The 16,386-nt window shown below is 50.4% G+C and overlaps 5 protein-coding genes across 5 annotated transcripts; 1 reads left to right on the top strand and 4 right to left on the bottom strand.

The window, feature by feature from the left end:
- The first annotated feature begins 448 nt into the window (after positions 1-448).
- Positions 449-2,262, top strand: BDV14DRAFT_176080 (uncharacterized protein). Its single transcript, XM_073769195.1, has one exon. It carries the CDS (start codon positions 955-957, stop codon positions 2,068-2,070), a length of 1,116 nt encoding a protein of 371 aa, XP_073626812.1. The 5' UTR covers positions 449-954; the 3' UTR covers positions 2,071-2,262.
- Positions 2,263-3,264: 1,002 nt separating this feature from the next.
- On the bottom strand, positions 3,265-4,223 carry BDV14DRAFT_201573 (uncharacterized protein; the record flags this gene model as incomplete). The annotated part of the gene is made up of 3 exons (XM_073773794.1): positions 3,265-3,500; positions 3,570-3,950; positions 4,055-4,223. The coding sequence occupies 3 exons, from the start codon at positions 4,221-4,223 to the stop codon at positions 3,265-3,267; spliced, it is 786 nt and encodes a 261-aa protein (XP_073626811.1).
- Positions 4,224-4,446: 223 nt separating this feature from the next.
- Positions 4,447-8,762, bottom strand: BDV14DRAFT_83262 (HECT-type E3 ubiquitin-protein ligase). The gene is made up of 3 exons (XM_073777633.1): positions 8,037-8,762; positions 5,956-7,980; positions 4,447-5,903 (listed from the first exon to the last, which is right to left on the bottom strand). The coding sequence occupies exons 1-3, from the start codon at positions 8,584-8,586 to the stop codon at positions 4,981-4,983; spliced, it is 3,498 nt and encodes a 1,165-aa protein (XP_073626810.1). The 5' UTR covers positions 8,587-8,762; the 3' UTR covers positions 4,447-4,980.
- Positions 8,763-9,446: 684 nt separating this feature from the next.
- Positions 9,447-11,094, bottom strand: BDV14DRAFT_176076 (60S ribosomal protein eL15). The gene is made up of 4 exons (XM_073769194.1): positions 10,723-11,094; positions 10,343-10,499; positions 10,050-10,276; positions 9,447-9,993 (listed from the first exon to the last, which is right to left on the bottom strand). Exons 1-4 carry the CDS (start codon positions 10,807-10,809, stop codon positions 9,853-9,855), a joined length of 612 nt encoding a protein of 203 aa, XP_073626809.1. The 5' UTR covers positions 10,810-11,094; the 3' UTR covers positions 9,447-9,852.
- Positions 11,095-11,759: 665 nt separating this feature from the next.
- On the bottom strand, positions 11,760-14,988 carry BDV14DRAFT_83222 (uncharacterized protein). Its single transcript, XM_073777632.1, has 2 exons — positions 12,452-14,988; positions 11,760-12,397 (listed from the first exon to the last, which is right to left on the bottom strand). The coding sequence occupies exons 1-2, from the start codon at positions 14,566-14,568 to the stop codon at positions 11,875-11,877; spliced, it is 2,640 nt and encodes an 879-aa protein (XP_073626808.1). The 5' UTR covers positions 14,569-14,988; the 3' UTR covers positions 11,760-11,874.
- Between the last annotated feature and the right edge of the window lie 1,398 nt (positions 14,989-16,386).

The following is a 16,386-nucleotide window of genomic DNA, read 5'->3' as shown; positions in this document are numbered from 1 at the left end:
GGTATATAAGAACTTTGATTCGTGCATGAAGAACTGTATCACGAGAAGCCGTACGATTTGACTTCTGAGAACCCCATATACTGAGACGGGTCTTAATCGTACGCTCTCCAACCTTAATCCCATATCGATTGCTGATGATATCTGCAATAGCACGAGGATTTGTGCCAGTTTGGTATAGGTTAGAGATCTCTGCCTGAAAAGGCTCAAGATTTATAGATGGCCGAGGCATTCTGTAGTCTTATTTAAACAAATAGGAGATTATATTAAGAATTAAAAGAGATATTAAGGCAAAGCTTACAAGGTAGGCGGTTGATTAGGCGGTATACGCTTGATTACGTGTAATAAGAGTTATTGCCCTTTTGTTCGAACAGTATGCCGTACACGCTAGCCTCAAATTACTGGCTTACCAGCTCGCTTCTCGAGCAGGGGAAATTTGATGCAGCACAAGAATTTATCGACCGAACGACAGAAATACAGAAGATTATATTGGGCCTTCAGGATGAAGAAACGGTAAAATCGTTGCACCTCAGTGGTCGAGTGCAATATACTCAAGAGAGATACGAAGACGCTCTGGTCTTATTTGAACAGGCCGCTGATGCCACGGTTGGCGTCGACTATTCAAGCACGGCAGAGGTTCATCGATCACTTGCCCAATGCCTCTACAAGCTGAAGCGATATCAAGAGGCAGGATCGATACTAGATCAGACTTTGCAACACGCTTCTCCAACACCAGAAATTGCAGAGTCAATCGGCCTTCTATTTGATATTGGTCGAGCACTACATAAGGTGGGCCAATATGGTGGTGCGCAACGTTGTTTCGAGCGCGTCTCAGACTACAGCAGAGACCTATTTGGTCCGGCGCACGAGAAGACCATAAACACTACGATTTATCTCGCATCAGCTCTTGGTCACCAGTCTGATAAAGCTACCGAGGTACTAGGCGTTCTTCTGAACATGCCGCTGTCGACATCTTACAGCGAATCTGTTTTTAGCCGACTGCAAGACGTTGGGGAAACACTGTGGCAACAGAAGGCGTATTCTGAGGCACATACCACGTTTGAAATAGTGGTAAGGGAGCGCGCACGTTTGCTTGGGCGGTGCAACCCACAAAGTCTCATATCAGCTTCCTGGCTGGGGCGTTCACTTCTCAGCCTTGCACAATATGAGGAAGCAGCCTCGGTTCTCTATTCAACGATGCAAGACCAACCCCGCATCAGCTTCGCCGGTGAACTTGGCTGGGTAGAAAGACGATATGGCGATGCTACAGAGATCATTCGCTCTTCAAAGACCGATCAAGTAGATCCTTGGTGGGCTAAACGGCTTGACACAGCATACACAACCCTCTGGCTCGCGCAGTGCCTTCATCATCAAGGTAAACGCACAGAAGCAACGTCGTACGCACGTCAAACGTACCCAATCTTCAACCGCAACCTCGGCGATAGCCACAAGGATACAATCATAAGCCTCCGCTTCCGAGGCTCTGCAGAAGGGCAGGTGAGGTTGTATGCATTAGCCGAGATATCACTACGCCGAAGCCTTTACTTAGGGTCCAAGTTCTTGGCTCCGACAGACGAGGACTTTATCAGAATTAGGATTAACTACGGTATAGTTCTCTATGGGATAAAATGCTATGGTCGTGCCCTTGACCATCTCCACTTCGGGCACGATCACCAAGTTGCGACGCGCGGCAAGACACACATGGACATCATAGACACCCTGTCTTGCATTGGTTCTGCACAATATGAACTCTCTCTGCCCGAAAAGAGCGCGAAGAGCTGGAGGCAGGTTCTAGAGGCAAGACAGCTCTCGCTTGGAGCTCAGCACTTAAAGACACAGATTGCTATGCAGTCACTAGCGTTTGCTCTCGCCATGGGGGGTATATGGGGTGAGGCAGTCAGTTTGCTAGAGCTGGTCTTGAGGGCAAGAGAGGAGACTCTCGGGCCAGAACACCCGAAGACAATGGAAAGCAGAAGGACAGTGCAGAAGGGCAGGAAGATGATGATGGGTGGGAAATGGATGTTGTGGTCATTCTGGCCGAAGCGAAGGGAGCTGGATTGTCGTCATCTATAAGCATCATCTCTAAGCATCGGTGTTTACATGTTCGATTCATTCTTTCCTTGTTCGATTCGTTCTCGAAATATCATGGTGTACCTATGTATCTGCATTTTCGTTCTTAAATATTCCCCGTTTCGTACGACTTAGGGAGCAAAACGCTCCTATAATCTAATGCACTCACCTCTTATTGCTGTCAGTATGTCTAAGATTAAGAATGATGGGACAATGTACCCTTAGATGACTAAAATCTAATATCTAAAACCTCCCAGCTTCGTATCCCACAATCGGATAATTAATACTGTGATTCCGCACTCATTCCACCCTCTCCCCCTTTCGCCCTCCACATCCTCAACACCATCGCAGCTGCTCATTCACATCGTGGTAACCATATAATCCCATATCACCATCACAACAATTATCATCATGCCCCCCACAAACCCCCTGGCAGCCCCCTCCGGCGTCACTACGAATAATACACTCCTGACTCTCATCCAAACTTCCTCACGTAGTTGATGTCGTACCAGCCTTAAGCACCGGGCGTCTCATAAACGTCACCATGGGATCTTGATGCCGGACCCGACAGTCAGAGTGCCTGCCAACGTCGGCGTCAACCTGGGGTGTCCTGAGTGGGCTTGTTTCAGGCTCGGCGCACATACTTTTAAGAGTCGAGCATCTTTATTGGCTGGACGGACGCCTGTATGGAACCGATGTTACGTTTGTCATGAATTGGAGATTCATTTCTCGGTAGGTAGTAGGTGGTACTCTCTAGTGGCATTGATGGTGACTTACAATGCAGCCCTATGAGGCGCAAACCTCAAGGTCCTCAATGCGTAGTGTAGAGAGCCGAGACCTCTGTATAATCAAACGTTATGGAGCAACTCATATTGAGCAGGTTCATTCCCTCTGCCTAGATCTATGGAACTAAAGCCTGCGCTTGCCCCATCTCTTCTTCTTTACCTAGCTGTTTCCTCTTAAATCTAGAGCACCTGCACTGGAAACTATCTTTCGCCCATGGCACAAGTACCTTCTTGTAGACCCGGCCAGCTCAAAACTCAACCTGCTATTGCCGCTGCCAGAACTCAGTTTACAAGCAGGCGGCTCAAAAGCAACCACCCTTCTAGTCTTAAACAGAAGCTGAAGCCGCACAGTTTCGATTCTGGAGTAACATCCTCGCAGTATCCCGAATGATCAGGCGCAATGTACTGTAGGTTAGATCTTTCGAAGACTGATCCCACGAAGTCGGCGGACGCCATATGCACCACTGATAGCAAAGATGTTAGGACAGAAGATTATGGAGTATAGCTCCAGTGATAGATTAAAATTGGAGCCGTTTACCTTGCCATCGTTGTCGACTCTCAGGAACTCATAATCTTGTCCGTCGGAGACCATACCCCAAACTCGGATATTTTTCTCTTTCTTCTCCTTTTTAAGAGTATAGATCCTTGCTATTATTCTATTAGCATGTATATGGCTGATGGCTCAGGAAAAAGAGTGTTTGCGCAGGGCATACTCACCCATACATGCCAAGCACTGCAAGCTCTCCTTCCGCATGTTTTCCTCATACACATCGTCCACCAACTCCTCTACCTCCACCAAATGCTGCGCAGCTACGTCGACAAACCCAACCACAGAGATATCCTCACTATCGCCTGGCCCAAGCGTAATGGTGTAATCCATCGCCGCCTCGAGCAATCGATATTCTCCACCAAAGACAACAGGCACATCGATAGACCAGTCTAGATTGAAGCACGGCAATGGCTTTGTTGATCCCGACGCTGACAAAATTTGACGCTCCCCGCGTAGACACTTTGTAGAGACCTCGTTTATTATCAGGCGGTTGAAGGCTTTGCTGCGGTTGCTGTTCGTGATGAGTTCTTTTATGGCGGCTATCTTCTCTACATCAAAAGGTAGACAGTTAGCATTGTCCAGAAGCCAAAAATGTGAGTAGGAAGACGAGTGTGTATAAGGTGTGTAAGAAATAAACAAATGTTCCTCTCACCATTGTTAGACGGAACAGTCAATCCCTTCTCGTCGAGTCCAGCAAACAAATCTCGATCAGCGTCCCAAGTGACACCAAAGAACTCCTGTAGGTCGAAAACCGAGAGCTCGCCGGCTGGAAGGGGATCCAATCCAAAAGCCCTTCCAACAAAGTTGACAGAGGCTAGCATACCGTCGTCCTAGCAGACTCTATCCTAGCCTGGTGCTCGGGTTGGAATGAACATATACATGACTGTGACTTCTTTGGAGAGGCGTGGTTGCGACGTCCCTGGAAAGTAGTACTCGAAACGGTATTTTGAAATTGGATCATTCAACGGTGGTTGTTTGCCAAATTGTGTTGCTCGATGTAAATTAAGGGCGAGGCAAGAGGTGGGGGAAGGTTGAGAGGAACAAGGAACTTTCAGGTGAAAAGGGTAATTAAGGGATTTGCAGAGGTGAGGAATTAAAGTATCAGGGCTGAAGTGACTGAAGGGGTGTACATTTAGAGAATTTAATCGGGAATCAAGACAGTCATGGGGGTGTAGACATGAATTGGCTCATTCCATTTGGATGACGATGCTAGTGAGGTAGAAGTCGAAAAACAAACAGGGCCTTGAAGCAGATATTATGTCCGCCCCCGGTCGTTCCTTCCCTGGTAACGTCTGAGGGAGAATCTATGAACCTGAAGGATTGGATCTAGAGAAGCAGGAGAACCAAATAAGGCCAGGAAGTATGTCCCTAACCTCCCTCTAATTTGGAAAGAAAATTTAATAATAATATTCCTCTATCGTGCCGACTTCCAAAGCATCAGACACATGCATCCAATCGTATAACCATATCCAGATAAGTATACCACAGTATCGCTAGCCTGTACAGAGTACCCCTTCGCCGACGCTCGAAAAGTCAATCAACCGAACAATCAACCCCGAAAAGGTGTAAACAAACAGACTACTTCAGGCCAAACCCTTCACTATTCACCACCGCCTCCGAGAGAAGCCGCTCAAACTTCTCCCTAGTCGCGTACCGGTACAGACCCAGGCGGTTGAAGCAGGTATGAGCGATTGGGAACCGAGATGAGTCATCATCTCCGAGACACATCAGTTGAATGTTTAGACTTGTAGCCCCCATGGCTGGGATGCGGTCACTGCTCGTGATGAAGGAGAGGAGTTTTCGCTGTGCCGCGGGCTTTGTGCGCTCGAAGTACTCCCAGAACCATTGCACCACTGGGACGGATTCCGGGTTTGGCGTCGACCAGTTGAGGTACGTTGCAACTGCCCGCAGTGACCGTACGTCTAACGATTCGTCTGAGCCGCGCACCAGGAGTTCAATTTCCTCGGGTCGGAATAAAGACAGGGCGTTGCCCCCACAGACACTGAAGAAGCCGCGTCGGAATGGTTCAAATTGCCGCGTGACTGCCGTATCCAGGTGGTACTGGACGTAGAGATCGACGAACTCCCGACGGTTTGCATTTGTCACTGGTTTGTTTTGGCCGCCCGAACAAAGGGGTACTGATACAACCTCACCATACCGGTCAATGTCGGCAACAAAATTATGGCAGAAAGTCTCGGCAACATCCCCATCGAACTCCAGAAGTCTCCGCAGACCCCTAGCAAGGGCGGGCCGAAACTCCGCTAAATCGTCTAGACTGCATTTGTATGTAGGACGCGTGGTTAGTGGTTGAGGGCCAGTCGTCTGCGGCGCTGCCGCTAGCAGCTTCTTGAATGCAAACGGCGGTAGCGCAATATCAAGAATGATTGAGTTGTAGATAGCGAGACCTAGGACAACGCCAACCAAGAAGAATTGCTCCGACGATTCCAGACAGTATGGGTTGAAGTAGCAGTATTGGGAATCTTCGTCGTATAAGAAAAGGCCTAGACTACAATTAGCCATCGTTCATCGTCGCTATTAGAAGGAATCATGTACCGTGATGAGGATCAAACACCTCGCGCACAAGGAGCAAAAACCACTCTTTTCGGAGACCACCTGCATCAACGCCCTCTTCCCCAATGAAGCCAATCCGAAGCCCCTTCTTCATTTCCTCGGGACTAGAACCGAGAACCTCGCCAACTCGCTGAAGACTATCTTCTACCAAGCAGTCGCGGCGAACCTTCAGAACGAAGTACTGGCTAACAGCCTTGCGATTCAGAATGCTGCTGAAGAACGCCTCCCGAGCTTTGACCTCCATTTGTCGACGGGCATCATGTTCGAGGATCTGGATCTTTGCCCCGATACTCAAGAAGAAAGGGTACTGGCAGAACGAGAACTTCGTTGTCCTTGACTCCCATGCCTCAAAGTCGGCGACAACAAGGTTGGAGTAATCAAGCCTTGTATTGTAGAATGAACTGATCGGGATGATGTGTCCACGGTGGCCCTTTTGCCTCGACGTAACCGTTGGGTCTTCGCTCATGGCCGATCCTTTTCGAGCAACGTCCGCGTTGTTCGCGGTAAACAATAGCGCCATTACTCGACCTGCAGCCCGGACTTGCCAGTCATCGCTGTATGTCATGGGCGGCGTCTCGGCTTTCTTCTTTGCCGGCTTGTTCTGGTTGATACCGTTGATGGCGGCGTGCAATTCGGATGGATGGGCCATAGCGGCGCTCGATAAGCTAGGTATTAGGTAGTTATCATCATGCGCCGCTTCGCTTCCTCTTCGTACATGCTGACGGGAGAGACGATATGTGACGAATCTGCCCACTAACTCGACAATCTTCTCAAATTGCCCAGGCGCAAACCGCGAAAACCAAGACACGAGATAGTGGTGGCAATCGCTGGGTAAGTCGGATAGCATACCCACAATGCGCTTAACAATGCCGGGGTGATTACTGGACCCAGCGCTTTGACTCTTCCCAGGCCGCGATCTATTACTCCGTGCATTACTGTCTCCAGGACGCGGAGGCCTCACATCAGGGGGGACAGTGAGATGTACCAATTCCGAGGTAGGCGGGTGAATCAGTGGGTTTGAAAGGAGTATGAGGAGGAATCTGATATCATCGGGCTTCTTGAGTGGTCTCCGAGGTCGTTTGAGAAGGCTTTCGGTGGCTTTGAGGAGTGTCCGGTGCAAATGGACACGCGAGCTCGTAAACTCCTTCTCGATGGCGTTCAAGTCCGCTGCAAGCCATGCATCGGACCTCAATTTATCTTCCTCGTTGACCGGGGGCGGCTTCATGACTGACCACTTTTCAACCCAAGTGGTGCCCGCAGATAATACCAGTTGGTACCACTGATCAACATCAAACCAGTTGATGCGGGGGCTCCTAGAGCTGACTGTTTTCGAAGACCTGTGCTTTGGCTGGGTATGACTAAGCCCATTGGCCGATTCTTCATCGACCATCCACCACGAAGAGTTCTCGGCCAAGTCTCCAACCAGCAGGGTCTTAGCATCCAACTCAACTGGGTCTACATGCGCATGTCGAGGACTTTGCGGTGCCTCTGGTTCAGGTCGGTTGTTCTCTGGAGCTTGCCGGGGAATGTGATGAACGGTTCTGAATGAAGTGTTCAGCGTCTCACAACCTCTGAATCCAGATATTATATAGTCCTCCAGCTCTCTGAAAACATAAGGATATTTCTCTCTCTTGTCACCATCGCGATGTCGACTCCGTTCACGACTTCGAGGTTTAGCTGGTCGGGGCGCATTCCGAACGTCCACTGGCTTGTCCTTTGGAGGGACTGGTGGTGGAGCAAAGTTCGTCCGTGGATAGCTGCTACCAAAAGCTCTTGTGTCGCTCTCGGGCTTCGGTCGCGTATCTGACGATGAGGCGCTACGGCCACGCGGTGGTCGCTGTTGTTGTGGAACGGGCAGATGTTCAGGAGATTTGACTGGAGCCGGCGGCAAGCCTCCGCTGAAGCCACCCCTCGGTGACACTGGCGGGGCACCTAAGCATTGATTCAGATAGGCAGTAATGCACCGATCGATAATAGCTTTCGTTCGGTCGATTTTCAACGGAATAGCTAGTTGGCTGTCAGCAACCTGCATGACACAGGGAGCGGTTTGAGAGGGGTTATACCTTTTCTGGGAATCGCCTGGGACCCAGGGTCCCTGGTCTCCTGATACGGCTCCAAGTCATTGACCGTCAAGCATTCCGTGCATCGAAAGACCTTCAGGTTCCTCGGCCACCGCATCGTATTGTTACACGTCATGCATTTACCCGTCGTCAGCTCCTCTTTCGGCGGTACGCGCAGGTGACCCTTGCGGGGACTGGACGACAAAGGGTTCGGGTTCGGCAAGTAGATATCGTCATCGTCATCATCGTCGTCCGTATCCAGGTTCGCCTCGACAGATATAGACTTATTCCTCCGCTTTCCGACCCCCGTAATCGACGCGAAGGGCTGACTGATCGACCGCGCGTGGCCCCGACGATGCTGCGGGGGTGATGTCGGAGGAAACAACGGCGGAGCGCCGGTCACCCTTGAATTGGCGTTTGTGTCGACATGTCGCGAGCGGTTCGGGGACCGGCTGGACACTATGGGTATGCGAATGGGACTTGTGCTTGGTTGGACGCCGGCCAGGTTCGCTGGTTGATGGACCGACGGTTTATGCGCAGCCCGCGACGGCATATGGGCGCATTGGCCGCACCGACTCTCGGCCGTTTATTTGGGGTTTGTGGTGTGGATTGTCTGTCTGGTTACTCTTCAGGACAGCGATGACGGTAGGTCTTCGAGCTCAGGCGTTGGTAGGCGTTTGCTATAACGGTTGAGGTAACTGCCCTCGTGGGGTAATTGTAGGTCCGCAAGGCAAGGACGAGGTATCGGTTCCTGCCGATAAAATGTACGAAGCACCTGTCGGTCGATGAGACGAATCAGCTTGACTGAACTTGGGAGTACCGAAGGAGTATAATAAGCGATTTGAAACTCACGAAGAATGAATGCAGTGGCGAGAAAGGTCGTAGTAAAATAAGTCCTGAATAATAAAGGAAGCCTTGAATACGAGTCCGCAGTAAAGCAAATGCGTCACATGAGCAGCTTGAACGGTTGAACCACGACAGCAATGGCTTGGGAGACCTTGACCAGACTCAGCAATAATAAGCAGCAGTTAAGGACAACAAGGGATCTGAAAGAAAACAGTCCGGAGAGTCGGAGACAATGTCACTGGATCAGGCAGCGGCGAGCGCAGGGCAGAGAGACTGGAGGGACCAAGAGGGATCGTCAACGGCGGTTACGCAACACAGCACGGCGTGGGCCGGTAGGGCGATTGGATCCTGGTGATTGGGGGTCCATTTATACCAGCCTTGATGAGACTGAGACATTGACACATTGGGCGACTCCGCCGGCCTGACATGTTGTAGGGGTAAGCAGCCTGCATGGGTTCGTGTTCCTTGATTGATTGCCGCTGTGAGACGACTGTTGGGCGGCTAATTGGAAGTGAGTCTAGTCAGGGACTGATGGGTTTCACTACGGTGACTTCAAGTTGTTCTGGACTGGCTCCATCTTATCTTAGCTGTTACATTGCTGTGGTGTTCATGCCATCATAGATATCATACATCCGTCCAATTCCGGTGACAGTAGGACTACACTTACTGTTCATGACAGTTCTTCAGTTCTTACCATCTACTGGCAACATCTACAACAAAAAACCCTGAAGAAAGGAAAACAGTCGTCATACTTCGTTATAATAGCCGAAGACGGGGAATCATGCTTGAAAAATAAAAGGATTTTTGCTAACACCCGATCCAAGATGGGATCTGTTGCATTAATCTCGCAGCCTGACAGCTCAATGAAGATGCGAGCTGAGCAATGGCCATGGCCGCTGAATTTGACACGTCCACAAGTAAAGAAAGCTTTTTCCCATAGCCCAGAACCTCCACAAAACTCCCAATCCTACGCTTAACGGTAACGCCAGTAGCTCTGGGTGTTCTGGCGCTTCCAGGTGTGGCGGCGACCGGAGGAGGTGTTGTTGTAGCGGTGGCCCTTGTTGATACCACGGGACTTCTTGCCGGTAGCGGTGAGACCACGGGCCTCGCGGTGCTGGAAATCACAATTAGTATGCATTTTCGTATATAGCCCAGGATATCGAGACGAACCTTGTGGACGGCGTTGCAGATCCAGTTGATGCGAGCATCGCGGCGGATGGCCTTGTGCTGGGGGTCGACGAGGATGACCTCGAAGTACTTGTAGGTGGAGTCCTGGTTGATCCAGTAGGAGTTCAGGACACGCAAGTTGGCGCAACGGCGACCGACACGCTCCTCAGCGGTAGCAGCGAGAGCACGCTGGTACTTGAGCTGGTTGATACCCATGTTGGTGGGCTTGCCTATATACCGAGAAAACACCAATTAACACACTGCCATCGAGTTTTTCCTATGACGAAAAAGCATACCGTAGGTGGCACCCTTGGGAGCGGGCCTCTTGCGGCCACCGCGACGAACACGGATACGGTAGATGACATAGCCCTGCTTGGCCTTGTATCCGAGACGACGGGCCTTGTCGGGACGAGAAGGACGGGAAGCGCGGTGGATAGCGTTCAGCTGACGGAGCTATATTGATGCACTCTCAGCAAAGTTCAACGAGTGTATAGCAAGACACAACAAGTGTGTGCCACAACATCCATCCGCCGGCGGAAAAAATCTTGTTCGTTTCGAAGCCGCCGAAAGAACCACCTTCTCTGCATTTCAACACAAAAAGGTATCCTATGGCTGGCAAAGCACACGAGCACCCGGCGGGATGTTAAACAATCGAATCTTGGGGGGGAATTCTCACCTCCCAGCAACGGACGCGGAGCAGGAAGCGAATCACGTCGGACTGCTTCTTCTTCTGAATCTCTTCAACGTACTTGAGGGCACCCATCTGGACGAGCGGTAATCGTTAGTTTCCAGGAAAAGCAATTCTTCGAGTTTTATCGTTTGCGATTGAGGATTGAAGAGCGATAGATTGTGCTGGAGCAAGAAATCACATTGACATACCTTGTCGGCTGTGGAGGTCGTCGGCTGGTCGTCGTCGTTGTCGCAGCTGGAAAAGTTCGAGAGACAGAGAGATCTTGAGAAGGTTGTGTGTGGGACACTAGGAAATTAGGCGAGGGCGGCACGTCCAATCAGCGTGGGTTCGGGTGTTCATGCCTCAGGCAACAGCACGGCAAAATTTTGAATCAAGTCAATCAACCCTAAGGCTGCAAGGCACCACTATCCGTCTCAGAGAGTCTGGACTGTGGAACTTGAACTCTGGAAATCTCAGATGAGAATCTGGACTCGTGACCATGGGTGCATAGGTACCTAGGCAGTAGACTACAGACTACAGCTATAGGTACAACAGATATGTTCATTACGTATTAGACAGCATTCTGGATCTAACTAACTACCTGATTCAATACTGTATGATGCATGGAGGAAAAGAAAACATCTGCAGTCCCAACCAGACACAATCTTTTGTAGTTATTCATCGCCATGATTTGAAGCGTACAAGAGTGCGAAAAAAAGAAAAAAAACGAAAAACGAAAAACGAAAAACGAAAAACGAAGCACTACTAGCTACATGACCTGGAATCTGGAAGGTGGTACACCAGTGAAAAGACGAATAACAAAGACAATTGCCTGAAAACGAGTATCCGCCGCGCCGTCTGTTCGTGAAGCTGAAAAGTCTATTTGAAAAACCAGCACTAACGACAGACCATATTCTTTCTTGACCCATTGCACATGATTTCTAGTCTCTTAAGACAACGTTACAAGGAAAGGAGATAGGGAAGAAAGAAAAGAGACAGATAAATTAGGTACAGGAAGTTTTAAGTGAGAGGTGGATGGGGAGAGATAGTCTTGAGAAACGCGAAATAACGCCGTACAAGTGAGGAAGAACGAGATGCGAATTGTTGTGAGGTATGCTCTTGGGAAGACAGCTGAATGTTGTCATCTATGACTCGGCTTCAAGAGTTGAGCGACAAACCCTGGAAGCGGTTCATCCATTCGCCTGGTGCAGGTTGCATGCGAGACGATCCAGCGTTGGCTCCTGAAGTTGCAGTGTAATCAGGGTACCCTGATTCCATGGGACCGTATCCACTTTGCTGATAAGTAGTAAAGGGATCGACCGAACCCAGTCCTCCGAGGCCAGCTTCGGGTTGACGAGGGGTATGGTACTGCTGGTAGGGCTCGCCGTATCCGCTGCGCAATAGATTCATATGGCTGCCAACACCATCCCGACCGACATCTACACCATCACGGGAATGGCCAAAACCTCTGCCATCACGCTGGTGAGAGCGATCTCCATCCTGGGCATACCCAAGAGGGTTAGGGCTGGAAAGACCGGCAGTAGGGGGCGTGACAAACGACGCTGGGTTGATGGCTGACATCCAGATTCTAGTTTTGTAGATCTTGAAAAGATCGGTGACAAGGGAGTTGAAGTTGATGTACGAGTCAGCAAAGTAGTAAAAGGTGAGTTTCTTCCAGTCCCTAGAGATATATTAGCTCGGCTCGGATGAAGAAGCAGCAAAAGTAAGTACTCACATTTGGAACTCGGCATCGAGGATCTCCATGTTGAGCCGGTGTTCTACAACCTTTTGCTGGCAGACTCGCTTGGCCTTTGCTTCGTTGCCCTCTTTGTCGCGCAGAGTCAGGATTTCGTGATTCTGAGCAAGGCGTTTGATCAACTTCGGTTTGATTTCGCCAGAAGGTTCCTGCACTCCATGTGCACCATGAGGACCCATGCCACCGATGGCGCTTCTGTTTCCCAAACCAGGGACACTACCTGGAGCGCCAGCGGCACTTGTGGCACCAGTTTGGCCTTGTCTCGAGAACATCATAAGCCATTTGTAGTGCTCTTCAGCAAACTGCTGTTTCCACTCTCGCGCTTTTTGCAGTGAAATGTTGGCGTGTTGAATGGTTCCGAGGTCGGTGCCACGGTCCGCTTCCACAATCACCAGATCACCAGGTTTTACCTGGAGACCAGTGTCCTCCTGAATATAGAAGACATCCGCACGGTGGCACTTGAAGGTCACGATATACAGCAACTGGTTCTGGTGCGCGAGCGCTGGTTGGTGGCGTCCATATGGATTGAACCCCTGGTGGAAGGAAGGAGACATGGGGGATTGAGCTTCGGCGGCGCTGCGAAGAGAAGGATCGCGAGCAAAGTAAGATTCTGCAAATCGACGAGCGCGTAAATATTCCGTCTCCATTTCATGTTCCTCCTCGGGGCGAGGATGCATAGCAAGACGCTGGTACTCACGATTTTGGCCTGGTGCGTTGGGGACAGAACCTTCGCTGGCATTCGGATAAGTCTCCTCCTGGTTTGCTAATCCGACTCGAGAGTTGCTGGCGATCTGGGATTCCCCAGACATGGAAGGGTGCCGCAGGGGAATCTCAGCGAAGGAATGACGCCGACTCTGGGGAATATCCGCAAGGCTACCAAAACCAAGGGAAGTCTGCCAGTGCGCTTTCCTGATGTCCCCGAGAGCTCGGTTCTCCATGGACGTGAAAGCAGGGAACTGTTTCTCCAAGTTGACGGAGTGTTCGGAAAATCTTCTCCTGGTGTTGCTGTACATGTCGTTGTATCCGGGGATACTGCTCAGTTCATCAAGATCCTCAACTGCGAGATCGCCTTCTTCAGGCACGGTACCATGAATCCTGTGCAGATTGCGGATGCCGCTACCAACAGCATATCCACTAGCAGCTGATGCACTCGACATTGCGCGGTCCCTGAACGAAGGTTCCATCTGTCCGGCTGCCTGGCGAAGAAGTGCATTCTCGCGAGAAAGCTGTTCGATGGTACGAGCTTGGTTGGCATTGTAGTTGTTGTAGCTACCGTCTGATCCACCGGGGCTCTCTGCTTCGTCATCTTCATCTTCACGAACACGGCCAAGTGTAGCTGGATCATGACCAAGTTCTCCGAGCAAGCTGGGCCGAGAGGAACGATGCTGCAAGGCAGAATATTGGGTTCCGTTCCGAGCGCGGGCACCGCCTGCGTATGCAGCTGGAGGCTTACTACCCATGGCCAAGTTCGGCTGCTCGGGATCCAACTGACCAACAGAGTACGACTGTGAACGGTAGGTTTTTGGTGTCGGATAGAGCGGGATGGAGAAGGGAATTGCTGGTTCACCGGATGTGGTCCTGGTAGTCGGGCTCAGGAGCTCATCACCCAGATAGTTGCTGGCAATGGATGGGTTGGAGGTGGTTGGAGATGGAACAATCTCTGAGAGTCGAGGGGGTGGCTCCTTGCGCGAGTCGGTATTCCAGATACCTGTACCCCAAGGAAACGAACTATTACCGACGTTGTTCCAAGTGATAGAACTGTTCAGTCCAGGGCTTGTGTTGTTTTGCCATCCAGCTTGGTCGGTAGCAGGACTAGTTGGGTTGGAAACTCCCGAGGACAAAGGGCCTGTCAACGAAGTCTTGCGAGGCATGGAAGCAGGAATTTCATTCAGCCAGGAAGTACGACGAGCAGGCTTCTGCGCAGGCACAGTTGTAGGGGCAGGCAGTGGGTGCTCGCCATCATCGTCAGAAGACGCCAAAGCTTCAGAATCTGGAGTCGAGCGGCGAATGCCCGGGTGGGTTCTCTCCAGTCTAGCTGACGCGTTGTTAGGCGGGGTCTGCGAAGTCGATGGTTTGTTGTTGTTTGGCGCAGCCATGATGTTTTTCAAGTTGGCGAAAAATCAAAACTCGAAGTCGATGAAGTCTGTCTGAGCACTGAATCGAGGAAAATACTGCACATAAACCAATGGTAAGCTTTGAGGGCATGGGAAAGACAACCAAGAAAGATGGTGCACGCATAGACGATTTCTTGAACGTAGAATCCAACAGCGTGGAGATTGTGGGGGAAACAAGAAGAAGAAAAAATCGAGCTGGAGGTCAAGCAGGACATACCTTGAGAGCCGTTATACCCGAAGCCGGAGTCAATTGAGCGAATATGAGGATGTTTTGATCCTAATGCCGGAACCGGCTTCGTCACTAGATCTGCTGCCTTATTGTCAGGACTTATTGATGCATGTGAAACAGGAGCGAGAAGTTTAAATCTCACCAATCAGATGTAGAGATCCAGCTGGAATATCTAGTCCCGAGATACAATTTAGGTCGTAGAAGTGATCAGGAAAACGGCAGAGGAACAGTCGCGGAATCTTATGGTCTGCTCTCAGAACCACAGTTAGTGCGCTTTCCCCAGCATATGCTGAACATTGCAAGAATAAGAAGCAACCAAGACAGAACAGAATGATTAGTATGAAAAGAACTTGAAGAATGACGGGGTGCAATGGCAGAAGAAATGCTAGTTTGCCTATGACGTGAAGGTTGCTTTCGGGTAGGCAGCCAACAAAGTGGTGTAGATGAATATGGCGCCATCAGAAACACCTCCTGCTTGACATCTCGCTGAAACGGAAAATGTCACAAGATCGGTGAATGAAGAAAGGATGCCTGCAGAGACAGGGTTTGAAAGTCATACTGTGCATCATTCTTTCTTGGTGAAAGTCGGCGGCATTATATGGTCTGTTGCCTGATCTCGTGGGCCATGCATAGTCCTTGCAGCCCCGCTGTCATCCCATGATAAAGCGACTCTTCATACCAAAATCCATAAACAGAGAAATAAGCGCGCATCTGAGCGAAGCGCAATATAAATAGAAACCATGCCGTCACGTACCTTGTGGGTATAAGTATACAAGTCGAGGTTCACTGGGAGATGCTATAGTAGCGTCAAAATTACCCCCAGTTCTCCGAAAAGATTCAAGAAAAGCAAGCGCAGTAAATTCGTGATCGCGTCTGTGAAGAAATCCGACCCAATCGTTAGCGACGACCGAACTTTATCAAATTGGGCAGATAAACTTACCAGTCTAATGATATGAGAACGAAACTTTTATAGTCTATCTAACCCAACAACGAAGAAGCAAACCGTACCACGGTGAAAGAGGTCCGTCTTTGAAAGCACTCAGCGCCGAAGAAGAAGCGACCAGGCTTCCAAATCTAGAAGGAACGGAACAGGGCGTAAGATGTGGCGGGCGCTTTGCGACAGGCCGAGGGCGCCAAGGGAATCGAAGGGTCTAAGTCGGGACCGCGGTAATATAACTTTTTTTTCTCTCTTTGCCCCCCTTTATATTATAATACCCCGAGTCACAGCCGGAAAAATAAGTCTAAACGACGTTCGGCTCTGATTCGCGACGATGGAAATGTCACTGGCAGTGAGGGATCGTATGGAGGTGGTGGTGGTAGCGTGACCACAAGTGACGTTGGGAAACGATCTGGCTCCAGTAACTATGGGCGGATCCGCTCAGGAGCAGCGCATCTTGGGGCGGACCGGCGACAAAGGAAAGCGAGGAGTACGTCGTGCGATTCGGCCGAGGAGACGATCAGGTGAGTAGACCTATTCTCCTTCGTTGGTCGCAAAGACGAAACGGAGTGCTGAAATAACGGGAGTGCGGAGGGCAAGCGTAGGACGGTAGGTGCAGGATCGCAGGGACAGT

This window comes from Aspergillus stella-maris, assembly GCF_047715825.1.
Source record: "Aspergillus stella-maris strain CBS 113639 unplaced genomic scaffold BDV14scaffold_38, whole genome shotgun sequence".
Classification (NCBI taxonomy): Eukaryota; Fungi; Ascomycota; class Eurotiomycetes; order Eurotiales; family Aspergillaceae; genus Aspergillus; species Aspergillus stella-maris.
The sequence above is the reverse complement of the archived record's forward strand: the minus strand, read 5'-3'. Positions and strand labels throughout refer to the sequence as shown.